This window comes from Procambarus clarkii, chromosome 63 (assembly GCF_040958095.1).
Source record: "Procambarus clarkii isolate CNS0578487 chromosome 63, FALCON_Pclarkii_2.0, whole genome shotgun sequence".
Classification (NCBI taxonomy): Eukaryota; Metazoa; Arthropoda; class Malacostraca; order Decapoda; family Cambaridae; genus Procambarus; species Procambarus clarkii.
In genome coordinates this window covers 18,608,923-18,632,668 of record NC_091212.1, presented here as the reverse complement: position 1 = coordinate 18,632,668, position 23,746 = coordinate 18,608,923, and the positions used below count along the sequence as shown (strand labels likewise).

Below are 23,746 nucleotides of genomic sequence, written 5' to 3'. Positions count from 1 at the left end.
TCATATTAAGCACAGTAAAGATATTGATTTAGTAGCGGGATTGCGGAGAGATACAACTATCAACAGACGATGGTGTTTTAAAAAGGCCGTGAGTCGCATTATGAGCGAAGCCAAGAGTAATAATTCTATCAAACGGATAGTTATGCCATTTGGTATAGGCTGCAATTCTGGGGTGGGTTGGTCTAGAGCAGGTGAAGAAGAAGAAGAATGGCTGGCATCTTACTACCCTACACTGGCTCATTTGGCCCATGTAATGAAAAAATGCAAAAAAGAATTTGTGCTGGTGCGTCCTAAACAAGATGGAGCAGGGAAAGGTCAAGTACCGCCACAAGTAGTGAAAAGACCATCGAGTAAAAGGAGGAACCTTAGATCTTATTACACTAACGACAAATAATAAAAAAGTGCTTGTTTTTTTTTGTATATGTACTCATAATAAAATAAAAAATTGTATAAATGTCAAGTTTTTTTTTTTATCTGTTAAAGTAGTTTTTAAAAATAAGAGAGAGACCTCATCACTTATTCACCCCCATGACAAGTACTCTAGCAAATACTACCTGACATTTTTTTTTTAACATATTTCATCTTCAAGGGGAGTGTGCAATAATAATAATAATAATGATACATGATTTTTTTTATTTAGGTAAAAAACACACACACATATATATATATATATATATATATATATATATATATATATATATATATATATATATATATATATATATATATATATATATATATATATATATATATATATACAAACAAAATAATGTTCTGATTGAACAGAGTCTGGGTTGGGGGACAAAGTCTCGGGATTTGGGGATAACCCCCCCCCCCCCCCCCCCATCAGGCCACCTGCACATTGTTCCTGTAGTATGTCCCCTTTGCATCATTAGTTCCTAAGAGTTATCTTGTGGGTGGAGCTTTATCTAGATCTGCCTTAATGACGGGATGCAAATTTTCCCTCCAATAAACCTCATCCTCTGGCGCAATTTCCTCAGCTTCGGAGGTGGAACAATAATCCCCATAATCCCCAAAGAAAATTTCTCTAAATGCATTCTGCGCTCGAACTTTGTCATGATAAATAAACCAGTTTTCACGCTGTTTAAAATCAATCCCCGCAAACTGTTTTTCTATTTCACCTTGGGCTTGCACCCACTCGATAAAGTTGGGTATTCCATTATACGCCACATTAATCAAGCCTATTCCTATTTCGACAGGTAGTCTTATTTCTGTTTTGTCACAAAAACCGCCATATACGGTCTCAACGGCGTTAATTTTTTTTGTTTTCTGTCTTTGAACATGTGAGTCTTCTAAATCTGCGCCTTCATACTGCTTTTCAATTGCCGCCAAAGCCTTGACGCGTGCGATGAACTTGGGCAATTCCTCATACTCCACGACGCAATGACCTCGTGAAATAAATACCAGGGGCGATTCCCTGCATTGCATCTTCCTCTTTTCCTCAACATCTACAGCCTGATGGCCGAGCTCTGATAAAAGATATAACAGAAAAAATTAATTGCATACGCCCATAGAGAGAGAGAAAAAAATCGTTGAACTTTATTGGATTTCTTTTAGATTTAACTTTTAACTACTTGGAACGAATTATCAATGAGGCACAAACCATGACAAGTCCTGTAAAGTATTAGGGTTTATGCATACCATTTATAGTCTCCATCACAGCTTGGTCGTATGATCTCTCACTGAGTACCCCACACCCACCCCAGCCAGATATAGGCCGAGACCTCCTGAACTTGCTGCCAGGGGTCGCCAGTTTATTTTTTTTTGTTTTTTTATCTATAAGTTGGAATAAATAAGCTCGTATTTCCTTGAACGTTTTTTGACAAAATTCTTGATGTGGGAAACAAATACTCAAATGTGTGAGGGAATGAAAATGCGCGAAGAGGCCATAATGGTCCTAAGAACACACATTCTTTCCACAGTCACTGATAAGTCGCCGGCTGGATGGATTGCAATTGCTTATTTACTGCCCTAAAATCATTGATCCGGGGGGGTGGGGGCGAGATACTGCCTCATTTAGAGAAATTTGCTATGTGCAATAGCTCGGACGTTGGGGAACTGAACCGGGTCCTGCACGAAGGTTGCTCAACAATCCGCTCGAATATGGACAAAAATAGAATCTCTCTCTCTCTCTTTCTGAGGTAAAGAACCTTTTGAGAACTAGCACTCAAAGGTTATAAAAAAGATTAACAACTTTATAATTAGAGAGGCTGCTAAGATAATGAATCATTTAGTGAAATTTGTAATGTCCAATATCTCGGACGTTGGGGAACTGAACCAGGACCCGCACGAAGGTTGTTCAACATTCCGCTCGAATATGGACAAAAATAGAATCTCTCTCTCTCTCTCTTTCTTTCTGAGGTAAAGAACCTTTTTGAGACCTAGCACTCAAAGGTTAAAAAAAAAAGATTAACACCTTTATAATTAGAGAGACAGCTAAGATACTGCATCATTTAGTGAAATTTGTAATGTCCATTAGCTCGGACGTTGGGGAACTGAACCAGGGCCCGCACAAAGGTTGCTCTGCTCCTGTGCAAATGAGGAAACATTTGGGAGAAAGAGAGGAAGCAAGATTTACTCCCTTGGAAAACCTTTATAAAAAATTAGTGGCCAGAGCTTTGAAAATATTGGCAACTTTCATTTTTTATACAGAATGAAACTCTTAATTAATAAATAATATATATCCTGAAGAATAAATCTTCCTCTATGAGACATATTTTTAGTTAGTTTTAAAAGTTTGTAATTATGGTAATGATAAAGCCTTCCAACCATGGCTCATTAAAAGTTTGTTTTTGTTTATGAAATCGTGTAAGTATTTATGCAATATTTATTATCAAACAATCATAATACGCAGTGGCATTTCATTTTTATAAAGAGGCTTTATAAGGTAAATATAATAGCAATGCGAAACTCTTTCTGTCTGACGTATTATTTTAAATAAATACATTTGGGCGAAAAACATGTCTATTGGCCGCGTGAGCGACTTAGGGTGGGCTCTTGCAGATTCTATGTATTTTAATCTCTAAACATTTGAGTGCCAAGAACAACTCTCGTGCAGGCCCGCATTCAGTTCTCGACGTTCAAGCTTTTGCTATAGTAAATGTCTCTAAAAATGAGGCCGTATCTCGCCCTGACCAACTGTTTTTGGCTCAATTGTAATCCATCCAGCCGCAGTCAGCAGGGCAGGACCCAGTGCAGGTTTGGAAGGCTTTGGAAATTAAAGCACCGTAAGATTGTGAGTGTTCAAGTTTAGGGGGGACTAAGTATTTTGCGCGAATGTGAAAGCCCTGGGTTTATTTGTGTAAGTTAAAAATTGAGTTTTTGTTTAAGAGTTTAGCAATGTTAGCAATGTGTTTAAGTGAGATTGTGCAACTGTTTTAAGTTTAGGGGGGACTAAGTACAGATAGCGCCAGTCGTTGCGCTATATGAAGTTATTGGGCCCCCACCACAATAGCTGAAAACTGTTATGATGTTAAAAAATGAAATTTAATACAGAATACCCCAATACGTATTAAATTGCTTAAACCACTCAACTACTTTCCTTTATAGTATATTTACGAGTGTCAAATTAATGTTAGAAGTGTCAAACCCAACACAATATGGCTGAGGCCCCACTATTTAAACTTCTTTTCGTATGCTATGAAATATCACAGGTATTGTTAATGCTTGTAGCGTTTATTACAAAAGATAGATATACATTTGATGCTATTTTTCATATTAAAATCTAATTTGAGGCCCGAAAAATATATCTATAAACAGGTTAGAACCATACAAATGTAAGTAAGCCTTTTTCACCAGTATTCAACTGAATACCACAGAAAATGGAATCTTTACTTTAGCTACAGAAAACGGAGCAAAGCCAAGGGGGATGACTGAAATAAACAGTTTCCAACCTGACTCTTCCCGCACATAAACATGTCTTTCTTGACCTCATTTCAAATTATATAGAGTACTGAAAGCTCATTTTCCATAGCAAATATACTAAGGAACTCATTTTACGACTAGAACGCAAACTAGGACCCCTCATTCAGATTCAAAACACGAGAATTATTGACTGAACATTTCCCCACTATCAAGCACACAGGACTCTTTAAAGCTATCTTAACTTCTTTAAAACCCCAATATGACCCATCTCACATGCAGATCCTGTCCTATGACTCGCCCTTCATGTCAATGTACCCCACAGTATCATGCAAATTCAAGATAAGGCTTACTACACCTATATATCCAAACTTGGTCTTTGTAAGGAATCTTGACCCCCCCTTGTATGCTTGACCCCCACTGGGGTTATCCACCTCTGACCATTACAGAAAATGGAGCTGTGCCCAAGGACTCCCTATACTATTCAGTCATAGCCTCATTAAAGTACTCCAAAAACTTCTATATTCGCTTTCAATTGCGTTTCTTGGTTTGAATCTATTGAACATTCACCCTCTGATCCATTCAAAAGTAAGGGCCCCCAAATTGATACCGTAGTACTCTCGTATAACCCCCGGGACAAATCGTCCATTTTTGCTCATGCCATTAAAATACTTCAAAAACGTTTATACGCCTTTCACCAGTGTATTTTTTGCTTTCCAACTATTGAACATTCATCCTCGGTACCTCTCATAAGTAGAGACCCCCTCCTTGAGGCCCTAGACTCATCTTAAAAGCTCGAGACAAATCGTGCAAAAAAACAGGTTAGGATAGGGCACCAGTTCCTCAGGTACACCATTGGTGGTGGTCCCCCCGGGACACCAGGGGGGACCAACACCCCACCACCGCCAGCCAGCCAGGAGCGCGCTGACTGTGCCCTAACCTAACCACCCAAATAAGAGGAATGGACGATCTGGCCCAACAGGGTCAAGTCGGCATGGAAGTGCCCAACCGTGTCTGAAATTTTTTTACCTCAATCTGTCTCCTTATTCACTACTGTGGAGGACGCTGGTGTGTGGTGGTGGAGGACGCTGGTGTGTGGTGGAGGACGCTGGAGTGTGTTGGAGGACGCTGGTGTGTGGTGGTGGACGCTGGTGTGTGGTGGTGGTGGACGCTGGTGTGTGGTGGTGGTGGACGCTGGTGTATGTTGGAGGACGCTGGTGTGTGGTGGTGGACGCTGGTGTGTGTTGGAGGACGCTGGTGTGTGGTGGAGGACGCTGGTGTGTGGTGGTGGGCGACGCTGGTGTGTGGTGGTGGAGGACGCTGGTGTGTGGTGGTGGAGGACGCTGGTGTGTGGTGGTGGACGCTGGTATGTGGTGGTGGACGCTGGTGTGTGGTGATGGTGGACGCTGGTGTGTGGTGGTGGTGGACGCTGGTGTGTGGTGGTGGACGCTGGTGTGTGGTGGTGGAGGACGCTGGTGTGTGGTGGTGGTGGACGCTGGTGTGTGGTGGTGGTGGACGCTGGTGTGTGGTGGTGGACGCTGGTGTGTGGTGGAGGACGCTGGTGTGTGGTGGTGGACGCTGGTGTGCATACCCCAGGGTGTGTGTACCCCAGGATGTATACCCCAGGGTGTGTGTACCCCAGGGTGTGTGTACCCCAGGGTGTGTGTACCGCAGGGTGTGTACCCCAGGGTGTGTGTACCCCAGGGTGTGTGTACCCCAGGGTGTGTGAACCCCAGGGTGTGTACCCCAGGGTGTGTGAACCCCAGGGTGTGTACCCCAGGGTGTGTGTACCCCAGGGTGTGTGTACCCCAGGGTGTGTGAACCCCAGGGTGTGTGTACCCTAGGGTGTGTGTACCCCAGTATGTTTGTATCCCAGGGTGTGTGTACCGCAGGGTGTTTACCCCAGGGTGTGTGTACCCCAGGGTGTGTGTACCCCAGGGTGTGTGAACCCCAGGGTGTGTACCCCAGGGTGTGTGTACCCCAGGGTGTGTGTACCCCAGGGTGTGTGAACCCCAGGGTGTGTGTACCCTAGGGTGTGTGTACCCCAGTATGTTTGTATCCCAGGGTGTGTGTACCCCAGGGTGTGTGTACCCCAGGGTGTGTGTACCCCAGGGTGTGTGTACCCCAGGGTGTGTGTACCCCCAGTATGTTTGTATCCCAGGGTGTGTGTACCCCAGGGTATGCTTCACGATTAAATATCGCCAAGATCTGATTCGAAATCAGATACACAAGGCAGAAAATGAGATGAATGACAACAAAACGCAACTACTTCATGCTACAAACAAATGGAGAAACAGCAACATCGACGAATACCTCCGTACTCTTATCGACCAACACCACGACATCCTCCCAGATCGACATCACCACAGCACCGAAACCAGGATCATCAAGAAACTAACAACATTATATGGAGGACCTTTGGCGATTCCACGACCAAGAGACGGCTTCCTGAACCTTGCTGAATCAACCTCACTGAGGACCAAATCACTCTCCTAAATCTGGGTATAAACTGTCACGTTATGTCCAGACCAAGTGAGATGGCCCGGAAAGTGGAGTTGGAGATCCTGTTGGACGACATTTTCGACCTCGAGACGCAAAGGAAGGTTACCACTAAAGACACCTTGCAAGCAGAACTTATTGCAGAAGGAGAAAAGATTCGAGGCAACTACAGAAGCACCATACTGTCCCCGAGCTCAAAGCGGCAGCTAAGAGCCTTCGTGAGAACAAGGAGATAGTCGTCAGGAGAGGTGACAAGTCGCCAATATACGTCATTCTTAAAAAAGACGAATATCTGGCGAAAGTGAACCTCATACTCTCCGACCAAACTAAATCCCAAAGGGTAACGAAGGACACTACATCCGAATTGAAAACAAAGGTAAACAGATTGATCGAAACTGTGAACGCCAAGAAATCTTGACTCCACCTGCCAAAGGTTATTGGGGAATACAAACCTGGGTATGCGTATGGAAATGTCAAGACCCACAAGCCTGGAAACCCACTTTGGCCAATCATCAGCCAGATACCCACACCCACATATTGACTGGCGAAGCGACTGAACGGCTTGCTTACTCATTATGTACCTTGTGCTTTCAGCCTGAAGTCTCCAAAGGAATTTGTTGACTTACTGCGTGGAACATGGGCCACAGGGATAAGAGCCTCATTGGACGTAGAATCACTGTTTACCAAAGTACCTGTGGATGAAACAATCGGGATGATAGCGGACAGAGTGTATCGTGATCCGGCTTGTACACCTCTTGACATACCAGAAAACATTCTAAGGAAACTACTCCAAGCTTGTACTAAAGAGGCGCCCTTCTTGAGCCCGGATGGGCACATGTATAAGCAAGTAGATGGGGTCGCCATGGGTTCTCCCCTAGGTGTCCTGTTTGCCAACTTCTACATGGGTACCATTGAGCAGAAGGTCTTTGTTGACATGGACTTGAAACCTGCCATATACTGCAGGTATGTTGACGACATTTTTACACAGGTACCTGATGTCAGTCGTCTGCAGGAGCTGAAGGAGGCATTTGAGCGGAATTCTGTGTTGAGTTTCACTTACGAGATGGAGAAGGATGGGAAGCTGCCCTTTTTAGATGTAACAGTCACGGAAAGGGGGCGGAGACTTCCACACTGCATATAGGAATGGAATGTGCCTCAAACATAGGAATGTGCCTCAATGCCAATAGTGACTACCCAGACAGGTGTAAGAGGAGTTTGTCAATGCTTACCTCGACCGTGTTCTCAGTCACAGCTCAGGATGGAAGCAAGTCGATGAAGAACTCTGTAGGGTAAGGCAGGTCCTAGTCAACAACGGCTTCTCCAATGGTTTCGTTGAAGACATCATAAGAAGGAAGGTCAAAAGCCATGCAACCTCTGACGAGTCAACTAACACAACACATGTACCCCCTATTAGACTATTTTACAGGAACTTCTTCTCGACAGCTCATAAAACAGAGAAAGGGTCCTGAAGGATATTGTTGACAGGAACGTTATCCCTACAGGCAAAAATCAGAAAATACAATTGACGACTTACTATAAAACAAAAAAACCGCCAATCTACTCATGAAAAACTCTCCAGACATAAAGCAGAATGCCTTGAAAGAGACCAACGTCGTCTATGCCTTCATATGCCCACTTGGGGACTGTAAACCCCAAAGAACTCAGTATATAGGCAAGACAACAACATCTCTTTCCAGGGGATTAAAATACATAAGCAACAGGGCTCCATTAAGGAACACATAATCTCCTCTCACAACGATACCATCACCAGAGAAGTCTTAACAAACAACACAGAAATCATCGATAGGTACAGCGATAGCAGGCGGATAGACATCTGCGAGGTACTACACATCAAAAAGTCAACACCAGCAATCAACAGCCAATTAATGCACAACTATACTCTACCCACTTTAAGATTCCGAACCAATATAGAAGCATCAAGAGGAAGTACGGGCCAATAGGCCCTCTACAGTTACTTCTATTCTTATGTTCTCATATCCAACTAATACCCATAGTTTGGTGTTCTGTCTTGTATTTGTCACAAGTTTGTTCACCTCATCCAAAACTGTTGCACCATATCATCTCACCCAAATGCGAGTATCAGTAAGACAGATAAGCTGTTTAGTGTTAGTATAAGTAAGACTGTTTAGTGTTTCAGGTTACAGTTGTGTGTGTAAACTAAAGTCTTTGAAAATGTAATAAGTTATTACGAAACGCGTTCAAGCGTCGCGTCATACTTGAAATTGAAATGAATTTTGGAGAATTGATTTTTCAATTGCCATCGTCAGTAAAAAGAAATATAAGAAATATTGAGAAAATTCGTGTTAGAATAATTGATCTCACTTTTTCGGTCATATTTAACAACATATATAAATATAAATATAAATATATATATATATATATATATATATATATATATATATATATATATATATATATATATGTCGTACCTAGTAGCCAGAATGCACTTCTCGGCCTACTATGCAAGGCCCGATTTGCCTAATAAGCCAAGTTTTCCTGAATTAATATATTTTCTCTATTTTTTTTCTTATGAAATGATAAAGCTACCCATTTCATTATGTATGAGGTCAATTTTTTGTTATTGGAGTTAAAATTAACGTAGATATATGACCGAACCTAACCAACCCTACCTAACCTAACCTAACCTAACCTAACCTATCTTTATAGGTTAGGTTAGGTTAGGTAGCCGAAAAGTTAGGTTAGGTAGGTTAGGTAGTCGAAAAACAATTAATTCATGAAAACTTGGCTTATTAGGCAAATTGGGCCTTGCATAGTAGGCTGAGAAGTGCGTTCTGGCTACTAGGTACGACATATATATATATATATATATATATATATATATATATATATATATATATATATATATATATATATATATATATATATATATATATATATATATATATATATATATATATCCATATATTCATAAAAGCATCTGTCTTCTCATACTATTAATATTTTTTTATTGTGGACACTAAGACCTTTGACCTCCCGTGGGACACGCTGACCTCTGGTGACCTGACTTGATCTGATCCTCGACACACCTGCTCTCTCACACCTTCTCTCTCACATCTGGTCACTCACACCTGCCCCTCACACCTTCTCTCTCACACCTGTCCCTCACACCTTCTCTCTCACACCTCGTCACTCACACCTGTCCCTCACACCTTCTCTCTCAAACCTGCTCCCTTACACCTGCCTTCACACCTGCCCCAATATCTTCTTCCTGAATTTAAAGAAACAACGCAATATCAAATTTATGTGTGTACTCACCTATTTGTGCTTGCGGGGGTTGAGCTTGACCCCTGAGCCTACTGGGCTGTGTGTGTGTGTGTGTGTGTGTGTGTGTGTGTGTGTGTGTGTGTGTGTGTGTGTGTGTGTGTGTGTGTGTGTGTGTGTGTATGTACTCACCTAGTTGTACTCACCTAATTGTGCTTGCTGGGGTTGAGCTCTGGCTCTTTGGTCCCGCCTCTCAACCGTCCATCAACAGGTGTACAGGTTCCTGAGCCTATTGGGCTCTATTATATCTACACTTGAAACTGTGTATGGAGTCAGCCTCCACCACATCACTGCCTATTGCATTCCATCTGTTAACTACTCTGACACTGGAAAAGTTCTTTCTAACGTCCCTGTGGCTCATTTGGGTACTCAGTTTCCACCTGTGTGTCCCCTTGTTTGCGTACCACCCGTGTTAAACAGTTCATCTTTATCTACCCTGTCAATTCCTCTGAGAATTTTGTAGGTAGTGATCATGTCTCCCGTTACTCTTCTGTCTTCTAGTGTCGTGAGGTGCATTTCCCACAGCCTTTCTTCGTAACTCATGCCTCTTAGTTCTGGGACTAGTCTAGTGGCATATCTCTGAACTTTTTCAAGCTTCGCCTTGTGCTTGACAAGGTACGGGCTCCATGCTGGGGCCGCATACTCCAGGATTGGTCTTACATATGTGGTATACAAGGTTCTGAATGATTTCTTACACAGGTTCCTGAAGGCAGTTCTGATGTTAGCCAGCCTCGCATACGCCGCAGATGTTATTCTCTTTATGTGGGCTTCTGGAGACAGGGTTGGTGTGATATCAACTCCTAGATCCTTCTCTCTGTCCGTTTCATGAAGGACTTCTTCTCCCATTCTGCATCCCGTGTCTGACCTCCTGTTTCCACTGCCTAGTTTCATTACCTTACATTTACTCGGGTTGAACTTTAGTAGCCATTTGTTGGACCATTCATTCAGTCTCTCTAGGTCATTTTGTAGTCTCATAGTGTCAGTTTCCTCAGTTTCATTACCTGTTCCTTCACTGTTGTCTTTCTCCTGATGTGGCTGTGCAGCAATTTGGGTTGGGTCTTAGCCTTGCTTACTATGTCGTTTTCATATTGCCCTTCTGCCTCTCTTCTCACCCTGACGTATTCATTCCTGGCTCTCTGGTAACCTTCTCTGCTCTCAAGTGTCCTGTTATTTCTATAGTTTCTCCATGCTCTTCTACTTTGTTGCTTAGCTAGCTTACATCTCTGACTAAACCTTGGGTTTCTCATCTGCATTTCAGTTTTTACCTTTTGGGCCGGGATAAACTGTTCTGCTGCCTCCTGGCACTTCTGCGTGATGTATTCCATCATGTCTTGGGCCGTCTTTCCCCTGAGCTCTGATTCCCATGTTATATCCGTTAGGAATTTTCTTATCTCATCGTAATTTCCCTTACGGAATGCTAGCCTTTTGCTTTCAGTTCCCTATCTCGAGTACTTTAGCCCTTCTTCGACCAGATACTCAAACGTCAGTACACTGTGATCGCTCATTCTTACTGGGGCCTCGAAGTCAATTTCCTTTATGTCGGAGTCATTCAGAGTGAAGACTAGGTCGAGTCTCGCTGGTTCATCGTTTCCCCTCATCATAGTGGGTTCCGTGACATGTTGGCTTTGAAAGTTTCTTGTCACCACCTCCATTAGTTTGGCTCACCATGTATCCTCTCCTCCGTGCAGTTCCTTGTTCTCCCAGTCTATCCTTCCGTGACTGAAGTCTCCCATGATGAGCAGATGGGATCGATATCTACAGGCAGCAGCGGCTGCCCTCTCAATTATGTTATTAACTGTCATGTTGTTTCTGTCATACTCTTGCCTGGGTCTTCTGTCATTTGGTGGAGGGTTATATATCACCCCTACTACTACTCTTGGTCCTCCCGTCGTCATGGGGCCTGTTATGTAGTCTCTAAACCCTTCACAGCCTGGGATAACAATCTCCTTGAAACTCCATTCCCTTCTTGAGTAGGGCCACTCCACCTCCTCCCCCACCCTCCCTCTCTTTCCTTATTACAGTGTAATCCTGGGGAACACCAAATATGTTATGATTCCAGAGAGTTTTGTTTCCATAAGTCCAATTACATCTGGGTTTACTTCTTGTGCTCTTTCCTTAAATTCACTCGCCTTGCTTGAAATCCCCTCAATGTTCGTGTACATCACCTTGAAGCTGACTCTTTTCTGTCCATCCTCAGTTTCTGTTGCTTCCACTGGAGTAGGTAAACATGGAGGGTCTGGGATGGGGAGGGGGAAGGGGGGGCCCTGGGTTGTGGGGGGGCTGAGAGTGAGGGGGACCTGGGTTGTGGGGGGGGGGGGCTGAGGGTGAGGGTGACCTGGGTTGTGGGGGGGCTGAGAGTGAGGGGGACCTGGGTTGTGAGGGGGGCTGAGGGTGAGGGGGACCTGGGTTGTGAGGGGGGCTGAGGGTGAGGGGGACCTGGGTTGTGGGGGGGCTGAGGGTGAGGGGGACCTGGGTGGTGGGGGGGGGCTGAGAGTGAGGGGGGCCTGGGTTGTGGGGGGGGCTGAGGGTGAGGGGGACCTGGGTTGTGAGGAGGCTGAGAGTGAGGGGGACCTGGGTTGTGAGGGGTACCTGGGTTGTGGGGGGGGGTTGAGAGTGAGGGGGCCCTGGGTTGTGAGGGGGCTGAGAGTGAGGGGGACCTGGGTTGTGAGGGGGACCTGGGTTGTGAGGGGGGGCTGAGGGTGAGGGGGACCTGGGTTGTGGGGGGGCTGAGGGTGAAGGGGACCTGGGTTTTGAGGGGGCTGAGAGTGAGGGGGTCCTGGGTTGTGAGGGGGCAGAAGGTGAGGGGGATCTGGGTTGTGGGGGGGGCTGAGAGTGAGGGGGACCTGGGTTGTGAGGGGGCTGAGGGTGAGGGGGACCTGGGCTGTGAGGGGGGGCTGAGAGTGAGGGGGGACCTGGGTTGTGAGGCGGGCTGAGGGTGAGGGGGACCTGGGTTGTGAGGGGGGGCTGAGGGTGAGGGGGGACCTGGGTTGTGAGGGGGGCTGAGGGTGAGGGGGACCTGGGTTGCGAGGGGGGGCTGAGAGTGAGAGGGACCTGGGTTGTGGGGGGGGGCTGAGGGTGAGGGGGACCTGGGTTGTGGGGGGGCTGAGGGTGAGGGGGACCTGGGTTGTGGGGGGGCTGAGGGTGAGGGGGACCTGGGTTGTGAGGGGGAGGCTGAGAGTGAGGGGGACCTGGGTTGTGGGGGGGGGCTGAGGGTGAGGGGGACCTGGGTTGTGAGGGGGAGGCTGAGAGTGAGGGGGACCTGGGTTGTGGGGGGGGGCTGAGGGTGAGGGGGACCTGGGTTGTGGGGGGGGGGCTGAGGGTGAGGGGGACCTGGGTTGTGAGGGGGGCTGAGGGTGAGGGGGACCTGGGTTGTGAGGGGGAGGCTGAGAGTGAGGGGGACCTGGGTTGTGGGGGGGGCTGAGGGTGAGGGGGACCTGGGTTGTGGGGGGGCTGAGGGTGAGGGGGACCTGGGTTGTGGGGGGGCTGAGGGTGAGGGGGACCTGGGTTGTGGGGGGGCTGAGGGTGAGGGGGACCTGGGTTGTGGGGGGTTGAGGGTGAGGGGGACCTGGGTTGTGGGGGGGCTGAGGGTGAGGGGGACCTAGGTTTTGAGGGGGGGCTGAGGGTGAGGGGGACCTGGGTTGTGAGGGGGGCTGAGGGTGAAGGGGACCTGGGTTGTGAGGGGGCTGAGGGTGAGGGGGACCTAGGTTTTGAGGGGGGGCTGAGGGTGAGGGGGACCTAGGTTTTGAGGGGGGGCTGAGGGTGAGGGGGACCTGGGTTGTGAGGGGGGCTGAGGGTGAGGGGGACCTGGGTTGTGAGGGGGCTGAGGGTGAGGGGGACCTGGGTTGTGGGGGGGCTGAGGGTGAGGGGGACAAGTTCAGGCAAGAGGCACTGAACTACAGGCCAAGGTCCTTGACTTGTATACCATGCAAGGTGATGGAGAAGATCGTGAGAAAAAACCTGGTAACACATCTGGAGAGAAGGGACTTCGTGACAAATCGCCAACATGGGTTCAGGGAGGGTAACTCTTGCCTTACAGGCTTAATAGAATTCTACGATCAGGAGACAAAGATTAAGCAAGAAAGAGAGGGCTGGGCGGACTGCATTTTCTTGGATTGTCGGAAAGCCTTTGACACAGTACCGCATAAGAGGCTGGTACATAAGCTGGAGAGACAGGCAGGTGTAGCTGGTAAGGTGCTCCAGTGGATAAGGGAGTACCTAAGCAATAGGAAGCAGAGAGTTACGGTGAGGGGTGAGACCTCCGATTGGCGTGAAGTCACCAGTGGAGTCCCACAGGGCTCTGTACTCGGTCCTATCTTATTTCTGATATATGTAAATGATCTCCCGGAGGGTATCGATTCATTTCTCTCAATGTTTGCGGACGATGCTAAAATTATGAGAAAGATTAAAACAGAAGAGGACTGTTTGAGGCCTCAAGAAGACCTAGACAAGCTGAAGGAATGGTCGAACAAATGGTTGTTAGAGTTTAACCCAACCAAATGAAATGTAATGAAGATAGGTGTAGGGAGCAGGAGGCCAGATACAAGGTATCATCTGGGAGAGGAATTTCTTCAGGAGGCAGAGAAAGAAAAAGACTTGGGGGTTGATATCACGCCAGACCTGTCTCCTGCAGCACATATCAAGAGGATAACATCAGCGGCATATGCCAGGCTGGCCAACATACGAACGGCATTCAGAAACTTGTGTAAAGAATCATTCAGAACTTTGTATACCACATATGTCAGGCAAATCCTGGAGTATGCAGCCCCAGCATGGAATCCATATCTAGTCAAGGATAAGACTAAACTGGAAAAGGTTCAAAGGTTTGCCACCAGACTAGTACCCGAGCTGAGAGGTATAAGCTACGAGGAGAGACTACGGGAATTATACCTCACTTCGCTGGAAGACAGAAGAGTTAGGGGGGACATGATCACCACATTCAAGAGTCTGAAGGGAATTGATAGGGTAGATAAAGACATTCTATTTAACACAAGGGGCACACGCTTAAGGGGACACAGGTGGAAACTGAGTGCCCAAATGAGCCACAGAGATATTAGAAAGAACTTTTTTAGTGTCAGAGTGGTTGACAAATGGAATGCATTAGGAAGTGATGTGGTAGAGACTGACTCCATACACAGTTTCAAGTGTAGATATGATAGGGCCCAATAGGCTCAGGAATCTGTACACCTGTTGATTGACGGTTGAGAGGCGGGACCAAAGAGCCAGAGCTCAACCCCCGCAAACACAACTAGGTGAGTACACACACACACACACACACACACACACACACACACACACACACACACACACACACACACACATCCCCAGGATGCAGCACGTAGCAGCTGTCTAACTCCCAGGTACCTAAATCTATTGCTAGATAAATAGGGTCATCAGGGTGTAAGATCCTCTGCCCGTTTGTTTCTGCCTCGAGCAGGAATCGAACCCGGGCCATAGGACTACGACCCTCGAGCGCTGCATGCGTGCAGGCGTGCGTACGTGCGTGCGTGCAGGCGTGCGTACGTGCGTGCGTGCAGGCGTGCGTGCGTGCGTGCGTGCAGGAGTGCGTGCGTGCGTGCGTGTACACAGAGGTGTCAAGGGGACAGGAAGTGGACCTGAATTACTGTTTTAAGAGATTAAAGTGGTGGTTAAGAGGTAATTATGTGGTTATTACTGTAATTGTGAGAGGAGAGAGGTAAGGGAGGGGGGGGGGAGCCTGGTGGAATGGTGCTCTCTCTCTCTCTCTCTCTCTCTCTCTCTCTCTCTCTCTCTCTCTCTCTCTCTCTCTCTCTCTCTCTCTCTCTCTCTCTCTCTCTCTCTCTCTCTCTCTCTCTCTCTCTCTCTCTCTCTCTCTCTCTCTCTCTCTCTCTCTCTCTCTCTCTCTCTCTCTCTCTCTCTCCTCTCTCACACACACAGAGTAAGTTATGAGAAGGAGAGAAGGAGTACCGGACTGGCTGGAGCCAGCATGAGAACTACAGACACAGCCTCAAGAGTAGATACGATAAAGAAGGGTCGCGGGACATTGCTTCAGGGAAATGACAACATGAAGGGTGGGTCCCAGGAGCTACAGACCCACTTAGGTGAGAAAACACACAAACACGTCAGTACCTGCAATGACATGCATGGAGAAGTAAGTGATTGAGGCTCAATACACAGTTTTTCATGTTAAGAAAATCTTGGAAGCGGAGTTAATGTATTAGCCTAAGAATGCTTGGAAGGCGGGGCCTGGAGCCGGGGTTCGACCCTGCCCACACATGTATGTGAGTCAGTGCACACACTTGCCACCTGGCAAGAGTCAACCAGCCGCACCAAACAACCATTTTGGCGCGGTTCTGACGCGCCTGTCTAGTTTGTAACAATGGCAAAAAGTTGTAAAAAGTGGAATAAGTTGTTGTGGGCGGGTCTGGGAGCCGCCACACACGCCCAGCCAGACCACACCTCCTGACCTACCATACAACACTGCTCCAGCCCTGCTACCCCTCCCCCACACCCCAGGCTCACGCACACATGTTCAGGCGCCCACACGCTCACGCACACGCTCTCACAAAGCCTTTGAAATAGTACCTCACAAAAAGTTGTTACAAAAGTTGGAGCAACAGGCAGGAGTAAAAGGTAAGGTGCTCCAGTGGATAAGGGATTATTTAAGCAACAGGAAACAGCGAGTAACGGTGAGGGGGAGACATCAGAGTGGCGAGATGTCACCAGCGGAGTCCCACAGGGCTCAGTACTTGGACCCATCCTGTTTCTAATATACGTAAACGATCTCCCAGAGGGTATAGACTCATTCCTTTCATTGTTTGCTGATGATGCAAAAATTATGAGAATCAAGACAGATGAAGATAGCCAGAGACTACAGGACGACCTGGACAAACTGATGGAATGGTCTAGAAAATGGCTAATAAAGTTCAAATCAGGAAAGTGTAAAGTAATGAAATTAGGCGAAGGGAGCAGAAGGCTGAACACAAGGTACCCTCTGGGAGGTGAAATCCTGCATGAGTCAAATAGAGAGAAAGATCTGGGAATTGATAACACACCGAACCTGTCCCCAGAGGCCCACATCAAAAGGATATCATATCATTAGCGGCATATGTTAGGTTGGCCAACATCAGAACTGCCTTTAGAAACTTGTGTAAGGAATCGTTCAGGACCTTCTATACCACTTATGTCAGACCAATCCTGGAGTATGCAGCTCTAGCCTTTAGTCCATATCTAGTAAAACACAAAACAAAGTCAGACACGATTAAGAGGTATGACACCAGACTAGTTCCGGAACAGAGAGGTATGAGCAATGAGGAAAGGCTACGGGAGCTGAACCTCACGTCCCAGGAAAACAGAAGAGAAAGGAGCGACATGATAACCACCTACACAATTGACAGGATGGAATTGGCAAACTCCTTAGCACGGGTGGAACACGAACAAGGGGACACAGGTGGAAACTTAGTACCCAGATGAGCCACAAAGTCATTAGAAAGATTTTTTTCAGTGTCAGAGTAGTTAACAAATGGAATGCATTAAGTAGTGATGTGGTAGAGGCTGACTTCGTACACAGTTTCACATAGTATATAGAATAGATATAATAGTTCTCAGTAGGCTCAGGAATCTGTACACCAGTTGATTCACACTTGAGAAGCGGGACCAAAGAACCAGAACTCAACCCTACGAGTACAACTAGGTGAGTGCGCTCATGCACACACTCACGCACACGCCCAAACACACACATTCAGGCGTGTACACGCTCGCACACGCTCACTCACACATATTCAGGGGAGTACACACTCACGCACACGCACACGCTCACGCACAGGAAAGAGAGGGAGGGTGGGGGAGGAGGCGGAGTGGCCCTACTCATGAGAAAGGAATGGAGTTTCAAGGAGATGGTTATTCCGGGCTGTGAAGGGTTCAGAGACGTCATAACAGGCACCATGACGATGGGAGGACCTAGAGTAGTAGTAGCAGTGATATATAACCCACCACCAAATGACAGAAGACCCAGGCAAGAGTATGACAGAAACAATACGGCAGTTAACACTATCATATATAACACAAGGGAGCCGGTCGGCCGAGCGGACAGCACGCTGGACTTGTGAACCTGTGGTCCTGGGTTCGATTCCAGGCGCCGGCGAGAAACAATGGGCAGAGTTTCTTTCACCCTATGCCCCCTGTTACCTAGCAGTAAAATAGGTACCTGGGTGTTAGTCAGCTGTCACAGGCTGCTTCCTGGGGGTGGAGGCCTGGTCGAGGATCGGGCCGCGGCGACACTAAAGCCCCGAAATCATCTCAAGATAACCTCAAGATAATCATCATTGAGAGGGCAGCCTCTGCTGCCTGTAGAAATTGATCCCATCTGCTCCTCATGAGTGACTTCAATCACGGAAGGATAGACTGGGAGAACAAGGAACCGCATGGAGGAGAGGATACATGGAGAGCCAAATTAGTGGAGGTGGCGACAATAAACGTCAATACAGGGAACCCACTATGATGAGGGAAATACGATGAACCAGCAAGACTCGACCTAGTCTTCGCTCTGAATGACTCCGACATAAAGGAAATTGACTTCGAGGCCCCAGTAAGAATGAGTGATCACAGTGTACTGACTTTTGAGTATCTGGTCGAAGAAGGGCTAAAGTACTCGAGAAAGGGAACTGAAGCAAAAGGCTAGCATTCCGTAAGGAAAATTACGAGGAAATAAGAAAATTCCTAACGGATATAACATGAGAATCAGAGCTCAGGGGAAAGACGGCCCAAGACATGATGGAATACATCACGCAGAAGTGCCAGGAGGCAGCAGAAAAGTTTATCCCGGCGCAAAAGGTAAAAACTGAAATGCAGATGAGAAACCCAAGGTTTAGTCAGAGATGTAAGCTAGCTAAGCAACAAAGTAGAAGAGCATGGAGAAACTATAGGAATAACAGGACACTTGAGAGCAGAGAAGGTTACCACAGAGCCAGGAATGAATATGTCAGGGTGAGAAGAGAGGCAGAAGGGCAATATGAAAACGACACAGCAAGCAAGGCTAAGAACCAACCCAAATTGCTGCACAACCACATCAGGAGAAAGACAACAGTGAAGGAACAGGTAATGAAACTGAGGATAGGGGCAGACAGATTCACTACAAACGACAAAGAAGTGTGCGAGGAACTCAGTATCAAATTCCATGAAATCTTCACATTAGAGCAAGGAGAAGTTCCAGAGACAAGAGAAGGAATAATTAACCAGGCACCACTAGATTACCAGTGGAGATATAAGGAAGCTTTTGCTAGAGTTGGATGTGACAAAGGCTATAGGCCCGGATGGAATATCGCCATGGATACTAAAGGAAAGAACAGAAGCACTGTGCTTGCCACTCTCCATGGTGTATAACAAATCACTGGTAACAGGTGAACTGCCAGAAATATGGAAGGCGGTAAACGTAGTCCCGATATACAAGAAAGGGGATAGACAGGAGGCACTGAACTACAGGCCAGTGTCCCTAACTTGCATACTATGCAAGCTAATGAAGAAAATTGTGCGAAAAAAGCTAGCCGAACATCTGGAGCGAAGGAACTTTGTGTCACAACACCAACATGATTTCTGGGATGGCAAGTCCTGCCTCACAGGATTAATTGAATTCTACGATAAGGCAACAAACATCCGACAAGAAAGAGAGGGGTGGACAGACTGCATAATTTTGGATTGCCAGAAAGCCTTTGACACAGTTCTACACCAGAGACTAGTGCGAAAGCTGGAGATGCAGGCAGGAATGAAAGGGAAGGTACTCCAAGGGAGTACCTAAGTAACAGATGGCAGCGAGTCAGTGTGAGGGGTGAGGTCTCAGATTGGCGAGACGTCACCAGTGGGGTCCCGCAGGGTTCAGTCCTTGGTCCCATACTGTTTCATATATATGTAAATGATCTTCCAGATGGTATAGAATCATTCCTCTCATTGTTTGCTGATGATGCAAAAATTATGCGGAGGATAAAGACGGAGGAAGATAGAAGGAGGCTACAAGATGACGTAAACAGACTGAATGAATAGTCCAACAAAAGGCTATTAAAGTTCAACCCGAGTAAATGTAAGGAAATGAAACTAGACAGTGGAAACAGGAGGTCAGACACGGGATACAGAATAGGAGATGAAGTTCTTCATGAAACGGACAGAGAGAAAGATCTAGGAGTTGATATCACACCAACCCTGTCTCCAGAAGCCCACATCAAAAGAATAACGTCTGCGGCGTATGCGAGGCTGGCTAACATCAGAACTGCCTTCAGGATCCTGTGTAAGGAATCAATCAGAACCTTGTATACCACATATGTAAGACCAATCCTGGAGTATGCGGCCCCAGCATGGAGCCCGTACCTTGTCAAGCACAAGGCGAAGCTTGAAAAAGTTCAGAGATATGCCACTAGACTAGTCCCAGAACTAAGAGGCATGAGTTACGAAGAAAGGCTGTGAGAAATGCACCTCACGACACTAGAACACATAAAAGTAAGGAGAGACATGATCACTACCTACAAAATTCTCGGAGAAATTGACTGGGTAGATAAAGATAAACTGTTTAACACGGGTGGTACGCGAACAATGGGACAGAGGTGAAAGCAGAGTACCCAAATTAGCCACAGGGACGTTAGAAATAACTTTTTCAGTGTCAGAGTAGTTAACGGATGGAATGCATTAGGCAGTGATGTGGTGGAGGCTGACTCCATACACAGTTTCAAATGTAGATATGACAGAGCCCAGTAGGCTCAGGAATCTGTACATCAGTTGATTGACAGTTGAGAGGCGGGACCAAAGAGCCAAAGCTCAACCCCCGCAAGCACAATTAGGTGAATACACAGAGTACACTGGACGGTACCGAGGTACCTCAGCAGCAGCAGCCCGACGGTACTTCAGCAACAGCAGCAGCCCGACGGTACCTCAGCAGCAGCAGCAGCAGCCCGACGGTACCTCAGCAACAGCAGCCCGACGGTACCTCAGCAACAGCAGCAGCCCGACGGTACCTCAGCAGCAGCAGCAGCCCGACGGTACCTCAGCAACAGCAGCAGCCCGACGGTACCTCAGCAGCAGCAGCAGCCCGACGGTACCTCAGCAACAGCAGCAGCCCGACGGTACCTCAGCAGCAGCAGCAGCCCGACGGTACCTCAGCAGCAGCAGCAGCCCGACGGTACCTCAGCAACAGCAGCAGCCCGACGGTACCTCAGCAGCAGCAGCAGCCCGACGGTACCTCAGCAGCAGCAGCCCGACGGTACCTCAGCAACAGCAGCAGCCCGTCGGTACCTCAGCAGCAGCAGCCCGACGGTACCTCAGCAACAGCAGCAGCCCGACGGTACCTCAGCAGCAGCAGCCCGACGGTACCTCAGCAGCAGCAGCAGCCCGACGGTACCTCAGCAACAGCAGCAGCCCGACGGTACCTCAGCAGCAGCAGCCCGACGGTACCTCAGCAGCAGCAGCCCGACGGTACCTCAGCAGCAGCAGCAGCCCGTCGGTACCTCAGCAACAGCAGCCCGACGGTACCTCAGCAGCAGCAGCCCGACGGTACCTCAGCAGCAGCAGCCCGACGGTACCTCAGCAGCAGCAGCCCGACGGTACCTCAGCAGCAGCAGCCCGACGGTACCTCAGCAGCAGCAGCCCGACGGTACCTCAGCAGCAGCAGCCCGACGGTACCTCAGCAGCAGCAGCCCGACGGTACCTCAGCAACAGCAGCAGCCCGTCGGTACCTCAGCAACAGCAGCAGCCCGACGGTACCTCAGCAACAGCAGCAGCCCGACGGTACCTCAGCAGCAGCAGCCCGACGGTACCTCAACAGCAGCAGCCCGTCGGTACCTCAGCAGCAGCAGCAGCCCGTCGGTACCTCAGCAGCAGCAGCAGCCCGTCGGTACCTCAGCAGCAGCAGCAGCCCGACGGTACCTCAGCAACAGCAGCAGCCCGACGGTACCTCAGCAGCAGCCGCAGCCCGACGGTACCTCAGCAGCAGCAGCCCGACGGTACCTCAGCAACAGCAGCAGCCCGACGGTACCTCAGCAGCAGCAGCCCGACGGTACCTCAGCAACAGCAGCAGCCCGTCGGTACCTCAGCAGCAGCAGCCCGACGGTACCTCAGCAACAGCAGCAGCCCGTCGGTACCTCAGCAACAGCAGCAGCCCGACGGTACCTCAGCAGCAGCAGCCCGACGGTACCTCAGCAGCAGCAGCCCGACAGTACCTCAGCAGCAGGCCAACGGTAACTCAGCAGCAGCAGCAGCCCGACGGTACCTCAGCAGCAGCAGCAGCCCGTCGGTACCTCAGCAACAGCAGCAGCCCGACGGTACCTCAGCAGCAGCAGCCCGACGGTACCTCAGCAGCAGCAGCCCGACGGTAACTCAGCAACAGCAGCCCGACGGTACCTCAGCAGCAGGCCAACGGTAACTCAGCAGCAGCAGCAGCCCGACGGTACCTCAGCAGCAGCAGCAGCCCGACGGTACCTCATCAACAGCAGCAGGCCGACGGTACCTCAGCAGCAGCAGCAGCCCGACGGTACCTCATCAACAGCAGCAGGCCGACGGTACCTCAGCAGCAGCAGCAGGCCGACGGTACCTCATCAACAGCAGCAGGCCGACGGTACCTCAGCAGCAACAGCAGCAGGCCGACGGTACCTCAGCAGCAGCAGCAGCCCGACGGTACCTCATCAACAGCAGCAGGCCGACGGTACCTCAGCAGCAGCAGCAGCAGGCCGACGGTACCTCATCAACAGCAGCAGGCCGACGGTACCTCAGCAGCAGCAGCAGCAGGCCGACGGTACCTCAGCAGCAGCAGCAGCAGGCCGACGGCACCTCAGCAGCAGCAGCAGCAGCAGGCCGACGGCATCTCAGCAGCAGCAGCAGGCCGACGGTACCTCATCAACAGCAGCAGGCCGACGGTACCTCAGCAGCAGCAGCAGCAGGCCGACGGTACCTCAGCCGTAGCAGCCCGACGGATTGTACATAAATGGTCCCAGAGTGAGGAATGAGCTGCTTACTACACTGGCGTGATAGCTAAGCAAGTCCTTCCTCAGGCGACCTAATTGAATATCACGACAGGAATAAAGGTTAAAGAATTAAAGAAATTTTATAAAATTTCCGAGCTCAATTCCTCAACCATTTCATTTATTCCACATTACTATCTTAAAACTCTCACATACACACACACCTCGCTAAACTACACCACCACACACACACACACCTCGCTAAACTACACCACACACACACACACACCTCGCTAAACTACACCACCACACACACACACACCTCGCTAAACTACACCACCACACACACACACACCTCGCTAAACTACACCACACACACACACACCTCGCTAAACTACACCACACACACACACACACCTCGCTAAACTACACCACCACACACACACACACCTCGCTAAACTACACCACCACACACACACACACCTCGCTAAACTACACCACCACACACACACACACCTCGCTAAACTACACCACCACACACACACACACCTCGCTAAACTACACCACACACACACACACACACCTCGCTAAACTACACCACCACACACACACACACCTCGCTAAACTACACCACCACACACACACACACCTCGCTAAACTACACCACACACACACACACACACCTCGCTAAACTACACCACCACACACACACACACCTCGCTAAACTACACCACACACACACACACACCTCGCTAAACTACACCACCACACACACACACACCTCGCTAAACTACACCACCACCACACACACACACCTCGCTAAACTACACCACCACACACACACACACCTCGCTAAACTACACCACACACACACACACACCTCGCTAAACTTCACTACCACACACACACACACCTCGCAAAACTTCACTACCACACACACACACACACCTCGCTAAACTTCACTACCACACACACACACACACCTCGCTAAACTTCACTACCACACACACACACACACCTCGCTAAACTTCACTACCACACACACACACACCTCGCTAAACTTCACTACCACACACACACACACACCTCGCTAAACTTCACTACCACACACACACACACCTCGCTAAACTACACCACACACACACACACAC

General features: G+C 48.4%; 1 protein-coding gene across 1 annotated transcript; it reads left to right on the top strand.

Moving 5' to 3' along the window:
- Positions 1–7,243: 7,243 nt before the first annotated feature.
- Positions 7,244–22,640, top strand: LOC138354527 (uncharacterized). Its single transcript, XM_069308890.1, has 5 exons — positions 7,244–7,344; positions 18,411–18,538; positions 20,433–21,242; positions 21,330–22,009; positions 22,044–22,640. Exons 1-5 carry the CDS (start codon positions 7,244–7,246, stop codon positions 22,638–22,640), a joined length of 2,316 nt encoding a protein of 771 aa, XP_069164991.1.
- Positions 22,641–23,746: the final 1,106 nt, after the last annotated feature.

Bases quoted from the DNA above. Each gene is read 5' to 3' on its own strand.
- LOC138354527 (XM_069308890.1), top strand. From the start codon at position 7,244: ATGGGTTCTCCCCTAGGTGTCCTGTTTGCCAACTTCTACATGGGTACC. The intron at 7,345-18,410 runs GTATGTTGACGA...ATCAGAGCTCAG, and splicing joins AAACCTGCCATATACTGCAG to GGGAAAGACGGCCCAAGACA. The intron at 18,539-20,432 runs GTAAGCTAGCTA...GTTGATTGACAG, and splicing joins CCCAAGGTTTAGTCAGAGAT to TTGAGAGGCGGGACCAAAGA.